At 60.0% G+C, this 18146-nt stretch overlaps 1 protein-coding gene across 1 annotated transcript in view; it reads right to left on the bottom strand.

The window, feature by feature from the left end:
• NUP210 (nucleoporin 210) overlaps positions 1-18146 on the bottom strand; it is a 94198-nt gene that overhangs the window by 34535 nt on the left and 41517 nt on the right. The window contains exons 14-20 of the mRNA XM_069562148.1: positions 15472-15617; positions 12511-12732; positions 11845-12018; positions 8773-8965; positions 8186-8292; positions 7548-7652; positions 7357-7458 (exon numbers count right to left, since the gene is read on the bottom strand). Coding sequence (XP_069418249.1) covers positions 7357-7458; positions 7548-7652; positions 8186-8292; positions 8773-8965; positions 11845-12018; positions 12511-12732; positions 15472-15617 — 1049 coding nt within the window. The remainder of the gene's footprint in view (positions 1-7356; positions 7459-7547; positions 7653-8185; positions 8293-8772; positions 8966-11844; positions 12019-12510; positions 12733-15471; positions 15618-18146) is intronic.

Genomic DNA, 18146 nt, shown 5'->3' with positions numbered 1-18146 from the left:
CAGCCCCTGTCAGCAAGAGCCGCGGAAGATGAGACGTGGGCGAAGGCTCGTCCACCACGCGGAGAGAGCACTGCTCCAGCTCTTTTATTTAGAGTCACCAAGCTGTGCCTGACTCTTGCGACCCCACGGACTGCAGCACGCCAAGTGTCCCTGTCCCCCACCGTCTCCCAGGGTTTGCCCGAGTTGTGGCCATTCATTGGTGATGCCATCCAACCATCTCATCCTCTGTCGCCCTCTTCTCCTCCCGCCTTCAATCTTTCCCAGCATCAGGGTTTTTTCCAATGAGTTGGCTGTTCACATCAAGTGGCCAGTGTATTGGAGCTTCAGCTTTAGCGTCAGTCCTTCCAGTGAGTATTTGGGGTTGATTTCCTTTAAGACTGACTGGTTTGATCTCCTTGCAGTTCAAGGGACTCCATGCTGTAGCTCTAGCTTGAGCTCTTTGGGACCATCTATAAACAGGGACATCATGCCTCTCTTGGCACAGACAAGCCTAAAATCTGCTGTCAACAGGGACCATACACCATAGGACACCGCAGGACTGAGCAGGGGTTCATAGTTCTGGGAAGAATTGACTCTGATGCTGTAATCCCGTCTTGAGTCTTTCAGACAAGCGTGCCAGCTTGAATGCCCCCCTGGACAGGGAGCTCAGTCTCTGCAGCAGTAGCCTAGTCCATCACTGACTCTCAGAGGCGCTTGTTCCTGGAGGAAAGGTCTCTCCCTGGCCCCTGGGCTGCCCTCAGGGCGCACTCAAGATGTGTGGTGCGCGGTTAACTGTGAGTAAAAAGGAGCCCGAGTTTTGTTGGCACTGCGCACATCTTTCTGAACTGGACACGTCCCTCTTCTAGATAACAGGGGAGTTATTTTTAATCTCCAGAGATAAAGCAAAGCAAGGCATATTTCAAGCAGTTGGAATCATGTACAATTTGAGGTTTTCCATTCAGTGGGAAGGATCTGATGCTGAGCACTCGTTTACACAGAAGAGGAATGGCCAGGGGATTGTCCTTTCTTGGACAAAAGGAATAACAATGCCTCGGGGGAGCTTCCTATGATCTCAGCCATCCAGCTGCCCCCAGACTCCCTCCAACAACACACGCTCGTCCACAGGCACCAAGGGACGGTTTTTTCTTGCTCTGATTTACGGCAATAAACCCAAGAGGCCCTGACATCCACGATTCTGCCTCTGAGAAAAACAGGTATGTTATGACATGCTTCCTCATGCTTCACCTTTGCGGAGGGGCTCCACAAGCGAGCTAAAGACCAAGGTTGCCCACTGGGGGAAGGTAAGAAAATGTCAGAAAAACAATGTAACAAAAAACCAATCCTCCTAGAAACTCGCAGGCTACCAAAACTGACTCAAAAAGAAACAATCTGAACAGACCAATAAGAGGTGAAGAGATTGAATTCCTATAAAAAAAAAACTATCCATGAGGAAAGCCCGTGACAACGTGGCTTCACTGGTTAATTCTACCAGACATTCAAGAGTACTTGTTACCAATTCTATACAGACTCTTCTAAAAGTTAGAAGAGGGAACATTTCTAAGTCATTCCATGAGGCTGACATCCTGATACCAAACCAGACAAAGACACCACCAAAAACCACAAACCAGTATCTCTCAGGAATATGAACATACACTCAATTAAATGCCAGCAAACTGCGTCTAGTTATACAGAAAAAGAATTACATATCATGATCAAGCAGAATGTATCCCAGAATGCAAGGCTGGTTTAACATCTGAAAGCCAATTAATGTAATACATCATATCAACAGAATAAAAAAAACCCCACACGATTATTTCAAGAAACACAGAAAAAATATTGGACAAAATCAATGTACAGGACTTCCTTGGTGTCAGTGGTTAAGAATCCATCTGCCAATACAGGGGACATGGCTTCGATCCCTGGCTTGGGAAGATCCCACAGGCCGAGGGGCAACGGAGCCTGTGCGCAGAGCTACTGAGCCTGTGCTCCAGAGCCGGGAGGGCAGCCCCTGAGCCCACATGCCCGAGCGTCTGTGCTCCAGAGCCGGGAGAATCCCCTGAGCCCACATGCCCAAGAGCCTGTGCTCCAGAGTCAGGAGAAGCCCCTGAGCCCACATGCCCGAGAGCCTGTGCTCCAGAGCCGGGAGGGCAGCCCCTGAGCCCACATGCCCGGGCGTCTGTGCTCCAGAGCCAGGAGGGCAGCCCCTGAGCCCACATGCCCCAGTGAAAGCCTGTGCTCCAGAGCCGGGAGGGCAGCCCCTGAGCCCACATGCCCGGGTGTCTGTGCTCCAGAGCCAGGAGGGCAGCCCCTGAGCCCACATGCCCCAGTGAAAGCCTGTGCTCCAGAGCCGGGAGGGCAGCCCCTGAGCCCACATGCCCGGGTGTCTGTGCTCCAGAGCCGGGAGGGCAGCCCCTGAGCCCACATGCCCCAGTGAAAGCCTGTGCTCCAGAGCCGGGAGGGCAGCCCCTGAGCCCACATGCCCGGGTGTCTGTGCTCCAGAGCCAGGAGGGCAGCCCCTGAGCCCACATGCCCCAGTGAAAGCCTGTGCTCCAGAGCTGGGAGAGGCCCCTGAGCCCACATGCCCCAGTGAAAGCCTGTGCTCCAGAGCCAGGAGGGCAGCCCCTGAGCCCACATGCCCCAGTGAAAGCCTGTGCTCCAGAGCCGGGAGGGCAGCCCCTGAGCCCACATGCCCCAGTGAAAGCCTGTGCTCCAGAGCCGGGAGGGCAGCCCCTGAGCCCACATGCCCGGGTGTCTGTGCTCCAGAGCCAGGAGGGCAGCCCCTGAGCCCACATGCCCCAGTGAAAGCCTGTGCTCCAGAGCCGGGAGGGCAGCCCCTGAGCCCACATGCCCGGGTGTCTGTGCTCCAGAGCCGGGAGGGCAGCCCCTGAGCCCACATGCCCCAGTGAAAGCCTGTGCTCCAGAGCCGGGAGGGCAGCCCCTGAGCCCACATGCCCGGGTGTCTGTGCTCCAGAGCCAGGAGGGCAGCCCCTGAGCCCACATGCCCCAGTGAAAGCCTGTGCTCCAGAGCTGGGAGAGGCCCCTGAGCCCACATGCCCCAGTGAAAGCCTGTGCTCCAGAGCCAGGAGGGCAGCCCCTGAGCCCACATGCCCCAGTGAAAGCCTGTGCTCCAGAGCCGGGAGGGCAGCCCCTGAGCCCACATGCCCCAGTGAAAGCCTGTGCTCCAGAGCTGGGAGAGGCCCCTGAGCCCACATGCCCCAGTGAAAGCCTGTGCTCCAGAGCCAGGAGGGCAGCCCCTGAGCCCACATGCCCCAGTGAAAGCCTGTGCTCCAGAGCCGGGAGGGCAGCCCCTGAGCCCACATGCCCGGGTGTCTGTGCTCCAGAGCCAGGAGGGCAGCCCCTGAGCCCACATGCCCCAGTGAAAGCCTGTGCTCCAGAGCCGGGAGGGCAGCCCCTGAGCCCACATGCCCGGGTGTCTGTGCTCCAGAGCCGGGAGGGCAGCCCCTGAGCCCACATGCCCCAGTGAAAGCCTGTGCTCCAGAGCCGGGAGGGCAGCCCCTGAGCCCACATGCCCGGGTGTCTGTGCTCCAGAGCCAGGAGGGCAGCCCCTGAGCCCACATGCCCCAGTGAAAGCCTGTGCTCCAGAGCTGGGAGAGGCCCCTGAGCCCACATGCCCCAGTGAAAGCCTGTGCTCCAGAGCCAGGAGGGCAGCCCCTGAGCCCACATGCCCCAGTGAAAGCCTGTGCTCCAGAGCCGGGAGGGCAGCCCCTGAGCCCACCTGCCCCAGTGAAAGCCTGTGCTCCAGAGCTGGGAGAGGCCCCTGAGCCCACATGCCCCAGTGAAAGCCTGTGCTCCAGAGCCAGGAGGGCAGCCCCTGAGCCCACATGCCCCAGTGAAAGCCTGTGCTCCAGAGCCGGGAGGGCAGCCCCTGAGCCCACATGCCCGGGTGTCTGTGCTCCAGAGCCAGGAGGGCAGCCCCTGAGCCCACATGCCCCAGTGAAAGCCTGTGCTCCAGAGCCGGGAGGGCAGCCCCTGAGCCCACATGCCCGGGTGTCTGTGCTCCAGAGCCAGGAGGGCAGCCCCTGAGCCCACATGCCCCAGTGAAAGCCTGTGCTCCAGAGCCGGGAGAGGCCCCTGAGCCCACATGCCCCAGTGAAAGCCTGTGCTCCAGAGCCGGGAGAGGCCCCTGAGCCCACATGCCCCAGTGAAAGCCTGTGCTCCAGAGCCGGGAGAGGCCCCTGAGCCCACATGCCCCAGTGAAAGCCTGTGCTCCAGAGCCGGGAGGGCAGCCCCTGAGCCCACATGCCCCAGTGAAAGCCTGTGCTCCAGAGCCGGGAGAGGCCCCTGAGCCCACATGCCCGGGTGTCTGTGCTCCAGAGCCAGGAGGGCAGCCCCTGAGCCCACATGCCCCAGTGAAAGCCTGTGCTCCAGAGCCGGGAGAGGCCCCTGAGCCCACATGCCCCAGTGAAAGCCTGTGCTCCAGAGCCGGGAGAGGCCCCTGAGCCCACATGCCCCAGTGAAAGCCTGTGCTCCAGAGCCGGGAGAGGCCCCTGAGCCCACATGCCCCAGTGAAAGCCTGTGCTCCAGAGCCGGGAGGGCAGCCCCTGAGCCCACATGCCCCAGTGAAAGCCTGTGCTCCAGAGCTGGGAGAGGCCCCTGAGCCCACATGCCCCAGTGAAAGCCTGTGCTCCAGAGCCGGGAGAGGCCCCTGAGCCCACATGCCCCAGTGAAAGCCTGTGCTCCAGAGCCGGGAGAGGCCCCTGAGCCCACATGCCCCAGTGAAAGCCTGTGCTCCAGAGCCGGGAGGGCAGCCCCTGAGCCCACATGCCCCAGTGAAAGCCTGTGCTCCAGAGCTGGGAGAGGCCCCTGAGCCCACATGCCCCAGTGAAAGCCTGTGCTCCAGAGCTGGGAGAGGCCCCTGAGCCCACATGCCCCAGTGAAAGCCTGTGCTCCAGAGCCGGGAGGGCAGCCCCTGAGCCCACATGCCCCAGTGAAAGCCTGTGCTCCAGAGCCGGGAGAGGCCCCTGAGCCCACATGCCCCAGTGAAAGCCTGTGCTCCAGAGCTGGGAGAGGCCCCTGAGCCCACATGCCCCAGTGAAAGCCTGTGCTCCAGAGCTGGGAGAGGCCCCTGAGCCCACATGCCCCAGTGAAAGCCTGTGCTCCAGAGCCGGGAGAGGCCCCTGAGCCCACATGCCCCAGTGAAAGCCTGTGCTCCAGAGCCGGGAGAGGCCCCTGAGCCCACATGCCCCAGTGAAAGCCTGTGCTCCAGAGCTGGGAGAGGCCCCTGAGCCCACATGCCCCAGTGAAAGCCTGTGCTCCAGAGCCGGGAGAGGCCCCTGAGCCCACATGCCCCAGTGAAAGCCTGTGCTCCAGAGCTGGGAGAGGCCCCTGAGCCCACATGCCCCAGTGAAAGCCTGTGCTCCAGAGCTGGGAGAGGCCCCTGAGCCCACATGCCCCAGTGAAAGCCTGTGCTCCAGAGCCGGGAGAGGCCCCTGAGCCCACATGCCCCAGTGAAAGCCTGTGCTCCAGAGCCGGGAGAGGCCCCTGAGCCCACATGCCCCAGTGAAAGCCTGTGCTCCAGAGCCGGGAGAGGCCCCTGCGAGGAGGAGCTCACGCACTACAACCGGAGAGGAGCCCCCACCTGCCGCAACTAGAGAAAGCCCGAGTGCACCAAGAAAGACACACTGAATTAGAAAACCCAGCACACTTCCACGTGGGTATGTGTGTGGAAGAGCAGGGAGGTGACTATTATGTGTGTGGAAGAGCAGGGAGGTGACTATTATGGTGGTTTTTTGAGGTCTTAAAATACTCTGAAGCTGACTTTGGTGATGTTGCATTTATCTACGAGCACACTAAGACCCACTGAACTGTGACTTTGAGTCAGTGGATTGTATGGTGTGTCAATCACACCTCAATAAAGCTGCTGCTAAAGACACTGAAGATTGAGGAGGGGCCACAGCTGTTGCTGAGCCAGTCTCTGCTCTCCAGTTTACCGCAGTCCCCACCGTGCCCTAATCACCTCCAGCACTACCGCTAAGCATCTACCGCTAAGCACCTGGTGTCGGCTAGCCCGGCTCTCCCCAGTGTGGTCCTTGCGTCCTGCTCACCTGCCTCACTTACTCAGCACCTGTCCCACTTCAGAAGCAACCGATGCCGTGACCCTTGCATCAAGACAGTCATCGGATGCAGAAAGTCAGAGAAAGGGACCTGCAGGGAGTTACAGCCGAGACAGCGAGGTGTCAGGCTAAGGCACAAATGTTCAGCACAGCCGTGGGCAAGGCACCGGGCTGTGTTTCTGAAAGGAGCTGGTGGGACCAGGTCCCTGCGAAGGCTGAGTCCGATGGCAGCCTTGCCCAGAATGAGTGTTAAGTGCTCTTGCCAGTGGTGAGGGCTCCCTCGCACAGACAGGCAGTGCCCAAAAGCAAGTGCAGACGGCAAGCCTGCAGGTGAGCCTGCCGCAACGCTCACCGCACGCCAAGCACCAAGCATCCGGCCTCTCCCGAGTCTGGGACCAAGCCTTGCTGGGCGCTGGGATGACTGTAAAGCTCCTTCAACGCCTGGCAACCACCCCCACAGGGGAATGCAGGCCTTCGGCTCTGAGTGGTGCAGAGCTCACGGCAGAGCTGCGATGCCAGGATACCGCGACTCACATAGGGCTTTGACATACTCCGTCCTGACGGTTTCCTTTTAAGCACAGTTCAGTTTTCGTGACCGTATAACAACGTGCTGTGCCGATACACGGGCAGTTAGGATGCGGGGTTGGTCAGCCTTTACTCTTTGTCATAGCCATAGGAAGCCCTTTCCTTTTTGTAGTTTTTGGCTTCACCACGTGGCATGCAGGGTCTCAGTCCCCTGACCAAGCATTGAACCTGTGCCCCCTGTGTTGGAAGCATGGGGTCTTAACCACTGGACTGCCAAAGAAGTCCCATAGGGCAATTATAAAAAAAAAAATTACACAACCCAAACGCCTCACAAGGAGAGAATGGCAGAGCACAAATGATTGCCAAAAAATCATCGTCGTCATCATCATCCAGCCTGCAGAGCAATATGGAGCAAGAGAAAACTTGAATTAAGGCCCTGATGAGCGTGGAAGGCTCGGTTCTTCCGTGGTCATGGCTGGGTGGAGGTCAGGGAAGGAACATGGAGAAACAGAAAGAGCCGACGTGTCTGTCAAGGCAACAGTCCTTCCCGTTCCCACAGTGTCGCTCACGTAATGATATTTCCATCGTACCCGAAAGGCCGACTGAAAGGAAACCATTAGGTAGCTAATAGCGTGGGCAGCTTGTGAGACACGATACGGGCTGCACAGGCAGCTCGAGGGTGTCTGCAGTGACCCCTGGGAGACGCTGAAGACCCTGCACTGGGACCGACATGACCCGCGGCTGACTGCAGCGGCAGGCGGGCGGAGCCCACACTCACCGTGGCGACGCCCTGGGCCTCCTGGTAGGCCACCCTGACCACGTCGGCGCTGCTGGTGTTGAGGAAGAAGTGGCCAGAGCCTTCTCGGACATGCAGCTCCGCCTGCGGGAGGGGCCGGGCTGGTGTCAGAGGGGAGGGGTCCTCGGGGGTCGCGAAGGGGGGCGGCGGGGTGGGGAACGGGGCGGCCGTACCTGCACGTCTGGGTGGTTGTAGATGGTCAGCTCTTCCGGGCTGACCCTCACGTCCTCCACCAGCATGAGTTCAATGGAGGCCGACACAGGTGTGAGGGGGTCGTGCTGAAGGGGCAAGGCCACACGGTCAGATCCAGGCGGCCAAGGGCCAGACAGGCACATGGGCACCCCCCACGGAAGAGCAGCCCCAGGCGCTGGCATCACACCGGGGACTGCGCTGTCTTGGGGACACAAGCCCAGCAACACCCGTCAAGCTTTGAGCTGTGTCCTGTGAGGCCTCCCCTAGTCCCGCCAAATCAGCCGCCCCCTGATCTGCCAGGGAAGTGGGGCAGTGTCCCAGGCAGTGGGGGCTGTGGGCTGACAGGGACGGGGCTGAACCACCAGGGCGCACTCAGCAGGGGCTGTGAGGCGGGCAGCGGCGGGGAGGAGTCTAGATGGGCGAGCCCCTCTGCCTTTCAGATGGACCCTCCTACCCCCACCATCACCAGATTGCAGGGAGCGCAGGAGGGGAGACTGAGGCATGGGGGCCAGCAAGGAGGCGCTCCCCGTCAGTAGGCCAGCCTCAGGACGCCGGGAGCACTGGGCAGAGCGTGGGGGGGGGTGGGAGGACAGCCCACCCCAGGGGCCCCGATCGGTACCGGCTGCTTCACTCTCGCCGCGTCCAGGTGCGGCTGCTGGTAGCCAGTGGCGGTGACAGAGATGGCCGTGGTGCCCGAGGCCCGGTGAACCGAAATGGCCTGCAGGCCTGAGAGCGAGAGGGAAGCCGACTGTGACGCAGCCCCGCCTCCCCTCTACCCAGCGTGCAGCTTGAAGTCTCCCACCGCCCTGAAATTGGGGGGCGGGGCACACCGTGTGCACCTCTGAGAGTTGAGGGGCCCTGAGCAAGCTTCCTAAAGAGGCTTAGAGGAGCTGGAGGGGACAGCTCAGGTCCTGGCCGCGAGGGTCCCCGACGGCAGCGTCAGGGGGTCTCGGAGCTCGGAGCAGCCGGGTCTGGGCTCCAGCCCGGTCCATGCACAAGCTGGGCCTTGAGCTCAGCCACCGTGTGCCCTGAGCTGCTCCCCACCTCCCACCCAGAGTCCGTTCCTCCCTCGCAGACGTGTGAGGAATAAAGGGGAGTCCCAATGCTCCCCAGGCCTCAGCCCTGGATAGACGGAGTCCTGGCCCCCCGCCCGCAGCCGCCCACCCCTCTCTGCGCCCAGCTCGCCGGTCGGGGGCTGCTGCTCACCGTGCAGCTTCCTCTGCCCACTCCCGTCATCCTGAGACACCAGCTGCAGGGGCGGGGCAGGCTCGATGCTGGCCAGCGACGGCCTGCTGGACTCCCACTGGACGCTCAGTGAGCTGAAGTTGTCAAACCTGCGGCCCTGCTGGTCGTAGGCGGCCAGGTCCAGCAGCGGGCTGCGGTGGCTGGAGACGGGAACCTGCAAGGAGCCGAGCTCACCTCGGGGCCTCACCCCAGGCTGCGCAGACCTGTCCCTGACACACGATGCACCTTGGGGGCTCACAGGGGTCCTGGCAAGCTTCTGGGGGTGACCCACTAAGGGATGCTCACTACTGCTGCTGTCAAGGTGCCCCTGACAGTCCTACACAACCCGGCCTCCAGTTCCAGCCCATGCTCCTCGACAGGGACCTCGGTGATGTCTGGAAACGTTTTCGGTTGTCACGACTGTAGGGGGCGCTACTGGCATCCAGGAGGTAGAGGTCAGGGTGCTGCCTAGTGCCCAGGACAGCCCCCTCAAGAAGGGAGGACCCGGCCCAAAGGGTCGGCAGTGCCGAGGGGACCAGGCGTCAAGCACGCTTGCAAGCTCCCTGGTCCTGCAACGGCAACACCACCCCCAAATTCACGGACGGGGAGGCCGAGGCAGCTCAGAGATGCTGAGTCACTTGCCCGAGGTCACACAGGTTCTGGGGTGGACGGTCTGGTCTGAGTGTAAAGCCCGCGGGCCTCCTTGGACGTTGTGCAGCCTCTCTCCCCCTGCAGGAGTCAGGCAGTGGCTCCATCCAAGCCCCGGCTTGGCACTCCCGGCCGAGGCCCAGCTCAGGAGCCCGGGGTCAGGCTGGAGTGCAGCCCCCGTCTGTCACTGTGGCAGGCCAGCCCTGTTTCAGCGCTGGTGATTTACTCTGCAAACACGTCCTGGGCGGCCTCTGGCTCCGGAGGGGCATAAAGCGAGACTGACATTGCGTCAGCACACACAGCAGGGATCTATCCTCCCCAGGTCCCTGCAGGACCACAAATCACAGGGGCCCTGTCTGCCTGGCTACGGACTCTGCAGGCCCACGGAGGCCGGATCTCAGGGCAGATTCAAGCGAGATCTACGACACACGAAAGCCCACGCAGAGCTGTGCTTGCTGCCCGTCACCATCTTTCAACCAAGAGGCAACCCTGGGCTGACCAGGAGGTCACTGCTGACTGACGGCCAGACGCAGCCCTCTTGGTGAACAGCCAGTGGTTATGGACAGGACGGATGCACAGGGATCTGATTATCTTATTCTCTGAAACTGAGACGGTCTGGCAAGCCTGGTGGGGCACGAGCCAGAATGAGGGGACTTTGGAGGGGCATCTGCTCTCCACGCCTGACCCCTCCCAGCCCTGTCCACTACGCCTGAGTTCGGAGTCCCCAGGCACGTAAGTCTGCAGAGTAAGAGCAGAGGGTGGCAGGGACGCGAGCCTAGAGGGGTGGGGGGTCCCCGGGCAACACCGCTCCACAGGCCCCCGCCTCCCAGCCCGACCCAGGCCCCGCTCTAGAACCACAGAGAAGGAGATGAGCACAGACATAGCTCGGACACGCCGAGCCTCGCGGAATCTGTTTGCACAGGTCAGGGGCAGCCCTGCGTAGAGCAAGCCTGTCAGGCCAGTTTCCCAGCAGCGTTTGCTCACTTTGCATCTCCGGGTCACGTCGTGGAAATTCTCCCAGTGCTTTAGGCTTTTTCATCATTTCTGTCTGTATCTGTTAGGGCATCTGTGATCAGGGGCCTTTGAAATTACTACCACAACTCACTTCTGAAGGCTCGGTTGGTGGTCAGCGTTGTTTAGCAATAAAGTAGTTTAAAATTAAGGTCTGTACGTGGTTTTCCTTAGCTGTAACACTACTGCACACTAGACAGGCTCCAGGATAACATAAACATAACTTTTAAACGCACCAGAGAACCAAGAAGTTCACGTGACTCGTTTTATCACAATATTCAAGCTGTATCGGTGGGTCTAGAACCAAAGCCCGGCTCTCTCTGAGGTCTGCCTTCCTGCAAATTCTACAGCGTTAGGACGTCAGGTGCCTGGGGGCAGGGGTGGGGGAGGAGGAGCAAACCAGAGGAGGAAACTCTGGGGACGCCCTTTATTACCGTTGGTTAGATGCTCAGTAATTGCGACCCCATGGATGGTAGCCCGCCACGTTCGTCCGTCCATGGGATTCTCCAGGCAAGAATACTGGAGTGGGTTGCCACTTCCTTCTCCAGGGGATCTTCCCGACCCAGGGATCGAATCTGCAGCTCCTGCATTGCAGGCAGATAGATTCTTTACCACTGAGCCACCAGGGAAGCCGGGGGACACATATTAGATGGGGTCACGTGCTGCAATTCACGGGGTCGCAGAGTCGGACACGACTGAGCGACTGAACTGAACTGAACTGAAGGCTAAGTAAGGCCCTCCAAGAAGGTAATGTGTGAGCAGAGAGCTGAGCGAGGCAGGAGCGGGCCTGGGCACTCAGAAGGAGACCATCCCAGTCAGGGAACAGCAAGCCAGACCACGGGGCCGTCCCTGGTCCAACAGGGGACGGAGGTGGGGTGGGGAAGGTGACGGGCAGTCCCGGGGCCTGCGGGCCTCAGGAGGCAGGGGTGTGAGTCTAGCTCTCGCTCTGGGCACATAGGAAGCCGCAGCAGGGCGGAAGCAAGAAGCAAGGTGAGACGCCTAAGCCCCCCTCTGAGCGCCGATGTGTGTGCAGCTTCCCTCAAGCCCTTAGTAACCCTGGAGGCTGCTGTCACCCCACGTCACTCAAGGAGGCGGATGCACGCGAGTGAGATCGGGGCTGGGCCTGCCGCCCTGAGCGGCCCCCAGCTCCAGCCTCACAGTGGACCCAGTGGGCCGGGTCTTCCCAGAGCCCGGACTTCATACGTCGCTCTTGCCACAGGGGATGAGAGCGGCGGCCGAGCCTGGGGTTGGAGAGGTTCCCTTTCTCCTGACACCACCACAGCACAGGTCCCGGGCACCCCACGGCACCCCCAGACGAGCGCCGCTGGGCAGGACGGGTGTGCCGATGAGGGAGGGGCGGCACCAGCCGTCGCCCGGCCCTTGGAGGCCACTCACCACCTGCTTGTTCTGCTGCAGCAGCGGGCAGGACAGGTCCAGCTGGGGGCTGGCGTAGACGGGCGTCAGCGTGAGCCGGGAGGGCTGCGCGCACACGAGCTTCACCACGGCGGGCTCCAGCGCCGGGAAGGGGTTGGTGACGCTGGGCTTGTTCCCCACCGTGAGGGCGATGACCTGGCAGGGCGGAAGATGCATCGCACACCCAGGCTCAGTCCCCGCTCCACTGGGAGCCCCTGGACTCACGGGGCTGTTCTGCAGAATGGGGGTGGCGGTGATAACCCATCCCGAGGGCTTACAACGGTCCAGGGATATGTGGATGGGAGACGGAGGGACCTTCCGGCGGGGGCCCTGGAGGCCCCTACAAACAGAACAGAACTGGCCTGCTCCAAGAGGAGGGTCTGGGGATGCCATGCAGCTTCGCAGGACTGGCCAGCACGTCTCAGGGTCCCGCCCCCTGCTCGGCCCACCTGGTGTTCACTCAGTCACCCCCCTGCCCTGATCCTCAGTCTGCCTGCCTGTAGAATGGGTACAACCGCCACAGCTGTGTCTCAGGACTATCTTGAGGATTAGACAAAATGAGGATGTGAGGCACAGCAGGGTACTCGGGGACATGACTTTCCACCCCTCCTCTGGCCAAGGTAGGCCTGGGGGTGGCTGCCTTCTCACCTGTTCACCCAAGACCTGGCAAGTCACGAGGATCCAATGTTGCTGGTAATTCCGGGAGGCAGGGGGCCCAAAGAGAGCCAGACTGATGCTGTCCGCGTCCTCTGAGGTGACGTTGCGGAAGAACTTGGAAGGCTCCAGGACCCAGGGTCTGGGACCACCCTCAAAGAGCATCTCCTTCGAGGAGCCAAGGGTCACCAAGGCGACAGAGGAGGGGTCCACAGCCTGTGGGAGAAGGCAGCAGAGTCGGCGTGTCCCCGGGAGGAGCAGGCCTGCCGGGCGGGGGGCTGGCGTGTCCCCCAGAGGAGCAGATCTGCTGGGCGGGGGGCTGGCGTGTCCCCGGGAGGAGCAGGCCTGCCGGGCGGGGGGCTGGCGTGTCCCCGGGAGGAGCAGGCCTGCCGGGCCGGGGGCTGGCGTGTCCCCCAGAGGAGCAGATCTGCTGGGCGGGGGGCTGGCGTGTCCCTGGGAGGAGCAGACCTGCCAGGCGAGGGGCTGGCGTGTCCCCCAGAGGAGCAGACCTGCCGGGCGGGGGGCTGGCATGTCCCCGGGAGGAGCAGGCCTGCCGGGCGGGGGGCTGGCGTGTCCCCCAGAGGAGCAGATCTGCCGGGCGGGGGGCTGGCGTATCCCCCAGAGGAGCAGATCTGCCGGGCAGGGGGCTGGCGTGTCCCCGGGAGGAGCAGGCCTGCCGGGCGGGGGGCTAGCGTGTCCCCGGGAGGAGCAGGCCTGCCGGGCGGGGGGCTGGCGTGTCCCCGGGAGGAGCAGGCCTGCCGGGCGGGGGGCTGGCGTGTCCCCGGGAGGAGCAGGCCTGCCGGGCGGGGGGCTGGCGTGTCCCCGGGAGCAGCCGGCCTGCCGGGCGGGGGCCCACTCTCTGGTTCTTGCCCCATGTGATGCTCCCTGCCCTGCCAGGAAAGACCTGTTTGGGCGTCTGTCTCCCCTCCTGGCCTACGGGCTCCATTAAAGGACGGGCATGTCTGCTTCCCCTCATATCTGCAGAGTGATCTCAACCACATGAGAAATGAAACACCACGTAGAAAAAAGTAAAATATTTTAAGAAGAGCAAATCACAACTACACTGGACACTGTTTCTCTGCCATCTCATCAGCAAAAATCAAGTCTGAGTACACACACTGCTGATGAGTTTGTAGCAACACATGCATTTCATTCATTTTTCCTTTGGCTGTGCCAGGTCTCGGCTGCAGCACGTGGGGTCTTTAGCTGTGGCACATGGGATGTAGCTCTCCGACCAGGGATCAAACCCGGGGATCGAGGTCCTGCGTTGGGAGCACAGAGTCTTCCCCACCAGGGAAGTCCTAAGCACACACTCTCTCATGAAAAGAAGCTGTTTTCTTGAGATACGATCAACGACAGATAACGTTATGTGAGCTTCATCAGTGCAGGATGGGGATTTGACGTTTGCACAGACTGTTGATGATCAGCACGGTACGTCTAGTCAACAGCTGTCACCACACAAAGTTACTAATGTTTTTTTCCTCGTGAGGAGAAGAACTTTTAAGATCTGCTCTCTCAGCAACTTTCAAATACAGTATTATTAAGAAATGTGTTCTCATATCCTGCTGGGAAAGATAGGAAAATGGCACAACCCCAACAGGAGCAAAGTCAGCAATGTCTGTCTGCTAAAATCACAGGCCTATTTAGCTCCTGTCCAAGCAGTATTCCTTCTAGGGATGGACTCGGAAGATAGGGCTCCATGAATACATCAACTGCAGGCTCAGAACTACGCACTGCAGTGTTATTTTTTAAGAGGGGAAAGCGTGGGGACAGCCCAAACACCCGTCAGCACGGTGCTATCTTTATGACCAAATAGCAAAGCCCTTCCCGTGTGTATGTGAAGAGACCTGCAGGTCACCTTCTTTGTTTTTTGGAAAAGGAGGAAGGTGCAGGACAGGATCTAGAGGACGGCACCTTCTGAGGCCAAGAGGAGCCAGCAAAAAACCCGTGTGACTGTGTGTGGTGATGGGCGCGAGGCACCCTCGTCATGGCGCTCGTTTCACAGTACAGACCAGTCTCCAGTCGCTGCGTAGCACCAATGAAACCCCACAGCATTATCTGCCGATTACGTCTCCACAAGAAACCCAGAACAACCCTGCGCTGTGGTCTGCCCTGCATCAGACACTGTGCCCAGGGCTAGGGGTTCAGAGATGATGGTTTCTAATGTCCCTGAGCTTGCTTCTGGTGGGCCAGGGGGAGAGGGAAACACACCCCAGACCGACAGGCCCAGAGGCGCAGACCCACCCTGCTCGGGTCTCCGTGCGAGGCTGCACGACCCCACGTTAGAGGGAGGGCCGGGCCCTTCTCGCCCCCACGTTAACTACTAACCCTACTGAGCATCTGCCACCTCCCAGGCACGGCGCGCAGCCCATCTGGTTTTGCTCAGATCCTCCTCCTCGCTACAGCCCTGCAAGGCAGGTGCTGTATTAACCCCATTTTACAGGCAAGGAAACTGAGGCCCTGAGAAATTAAACCAAAGTCGCAGAGTTGCTGCGGGACCTGGATTCAGACTCGGGAGTCAATGTCACAGCAAAGGTAGCGTGCTCTGAGCGGGAACACGCTTCACGCCTTCTGCTCGTGTGTACACAGGGAACCCAGACGCTGACGTTCACCTGCCACCCAGTGAGGGGCACGTCCAGACTGGACCCAGAGCCCCGAGGCCCCAGCATCCATACCATCCCCAGGGCCACTGTCCCCACCACGGGGCCCTGTGGAGACCCTGCAGGCTGACTCCAGAGTGGGCCAGGAGCCCCTCCGTCTGGATCCCTGTGGGGTCACTTCATCCGCATGGATGTCAGCACTCACCGTCCGCCCTCAGGCAGGCCCTGCCCTGCTGCAGGCTCCTGAATCCTGACTGAGAAGCGCCTCTGGAGCTGATCCGATTTAACACACATTTGCCAGAGCGGACAGGTAATTCGCGCCGGGGAAGAGAGGAGGGCGAGGCCTGGGGCTCACCTTGAGGGGCAGGTAGGCGGCGATGGTGACGCGGGCGCTCAGCTGCACGTGGCCGTGCCTGTAGCTGACGAGCAGCGCCGTGTAGCCCTGGGCCTCCGCCCTCACCGTGACGCCGCTGCAGTGGTCAGGCCCCGGGCGCAGCCTGCCTGCAATGGGGGCAGCAGAGGTCAGTGAGCCCGCGCCTCTGTCAGGGGAGACTCGACGGGCTGACGCCCTCTTTCACGCTGCACTTGATACAAATCCAATTTTTTTAACTTACCATTTTCAAGTATAATTCTCATACCAAAAAGCATACGCGTGTCGTAAGCATACAGCTCACCATTTTTCCCCGCAGACTGAACATGCCCTATTTCTGGGACTGGGATCAGGTACCAGCAAGACCTGCACCTCCCCGTGCCCCTCCTCAGAGGAAAACCTAACCACTTCTAAGAGCAGAGCCAAGTGCTGCTGGCCTTGGAACTCAAACAAAGGGAACTGCTGGGCAGAAGTCCTTGGTAACTGGCTCTCTCCTGCTCAGTACTGGCGGCATCAGAGTATTTTGGGGCTCTCTGTTCTATTTCACCAGTCTCCAAGTCTGTGCAGCCGCCACTCAGATTCAGTTACTATAATAAGGACTTTCCCAGGTGGCTCAGTGGTAAAGAGTCCACCCGCCAAGCAGGAGATACAGGTTTGATCCCTGGGTCGGGAAGATCCCCTGGAGCAGGAAATGACAACCCACTCCAGGGTTCTCGCCTGGGAAATCCCATAGAAAAAGGAGCCTGGCGGGCTACCGTCCACGGGGTCACAAAGGGTCGGACACGACTCAGCGACTGATCAACAGCAGCCTGAAACAGGTCCTGAAAGAGGGAAGAATGAGGTCTCCCAGTTTGTTCTTTCTCAGCATCGCGCTGGCTACGCTGCATCTTCCGGATTCCACACGAATACTCTTTCTCCACATTCATTTCACTCTTGAGAGGTGTTTTTTGGTGGAATCTTTAGGGTTTTCACATATAAGACTGGCTCATTTGCAAGCGGATAAGCTTACATGTTCCTTTCCAGTTTGGGTATGTTTTCTTTGCTTTTCTTGCCTAATAGCTTGGCTAGGACTTCCGCTATTGCGTTGACGCGGTGACAGCAGGTGGCCTCATCGTCCAGATCTCAGGGTGAAGGTTTTCAGCCATTTACCACGGAGTATGATGTCAGTTATGGGTGTTCATATAGGGCTTTTATTAAGTTCGCGCAGTTTCCTTCTATTTCCAGTTTGTAGGCTTTTATCAGAAAAAGGTTTTGAGATGTGTCCACTGGTCTCTCTGCCTCCTCTGAGATAGCGACGCGGTTTTCTTCGTCTGTTTTGCTACCGTGGTGTATCATGTTACCGTTAGACTGCTGAGACACTGCATTCCAGGAGAACATCCGACCCGCTGCTGCGCTTAACCCTTCTAACGTGCCGTTGGCCACGTGGGGCCACGAGGGCGCCCTCAGCTGCCATGAGCACGCACGGCATTTCTCTGGGGATGCGTTTCAGCACGCACGGCACGGCATGCCACAGACAGTGGGATTTCTTCTCTGGTCCTTACTGCCTGGGAGTGTCTATGCTCAGCTTCATCACTTTCGCCAACCGTCCTTCCCCAAATGGCTGTGTTGACTCACGCTGCCACCAGCGGCTGCGTGACATCCCCGCCAATCCGCGGTATTTCCCACCTGTTTGAAAAAACGCCATTCTGGTGGTATTTTACAGTTTTTTCCCCAAACACTTAGAAAGAATGACGCGATGAAGCTGCACACCCTGCGCCTTAGAGGCCACAGCGAACATTCGTCGCTGCTCCTCGGGGTGCCTGTCTACCCACCCAACAGTCCGTCCCACACCTTGCGCCTCTAGAAGTGAGCCTCAAGCGTCGGGGCACTTCCTCCTGAACGCTTTGCACACGTTCAGTAACTACAGGTCAGTATTTCTTTGGGTTCTTTCTTCCCCTGAGGCGCATGTATACACGGGGAGGTGCACAGATCTAGTGTAGAGCCCGTCGGCGGTTCTGACAAAGGCAGCGCCGGGACCAGGACCAGGGACCCCAACCTGTCCTTTCTCCTCCGACCGCAGAGCTCGCGGCTGCAGCCCGTGCACACTCCTCCAGGACACGTGGGGCGGGACGGAGCAGCGGTCCCCACTCGGGCCAGCGGGAGGACGGCCTCTTTCTTCTGTGCTGGTGTTTTGTCGTCGGTGTTCAGCCGCTCAGTCGTCCAGCTGTTTGTGACCCTGTGGACTATAGCCCGCCAGGCTCCTCTGTCCACAGGGTTCTCCAGGCAAGAACACTGGAGGGGGTTGCCATTTCCCCCTCCAGGGGATCTTCCTGACTCAGGGATGAAACCCAAGCCTCCTGCGTCTCCTGCTTTGGCAACTAGATCTTGTCCTGCTGAACCACCTGGGAAGGCCGTGCTGATGTCTGCCTCCCCACTAAACAGTGGCTTCTCTGAAGACACAGGACCCATAAGGCCTGGTTTCCCCTGGACAGTCTGAGAAGATGCAACCACAGCTATGGGGAAGTTTGTGAACACGGTGATGTCCCGGGATGTTCCTGGGAGCAGCTTCGCCTTCAAACAGCTCCGTGGATGACCACAACCACGGTGGCCCCACAGGCAAGCCTGCAAACACCTCTGACTGTCAAGCTTCCTAAACCCTGCCAGGGTCCAGCGGTCACTCC

This window comes from Ovis canadensis, chromosome 19 (assembly GCF_042477335.2).
Source record: "Ovis canadensis isolate MfBH-ARS-UI-01 breed Bighorn chromosome 19, ARS-UI_OviCan_v2, whole genome shotgun sequence".
Taxonomy (NCBI): domain Eukaryota; kingdom Metazoa; phylum Chordata; class Mammalia; order Artiodactyla; family Bovidae; genus Ovis; species Ovis canadensis.
This window is presented reverse-complemented; position numbering and strand designations above follow the sequence as displayed.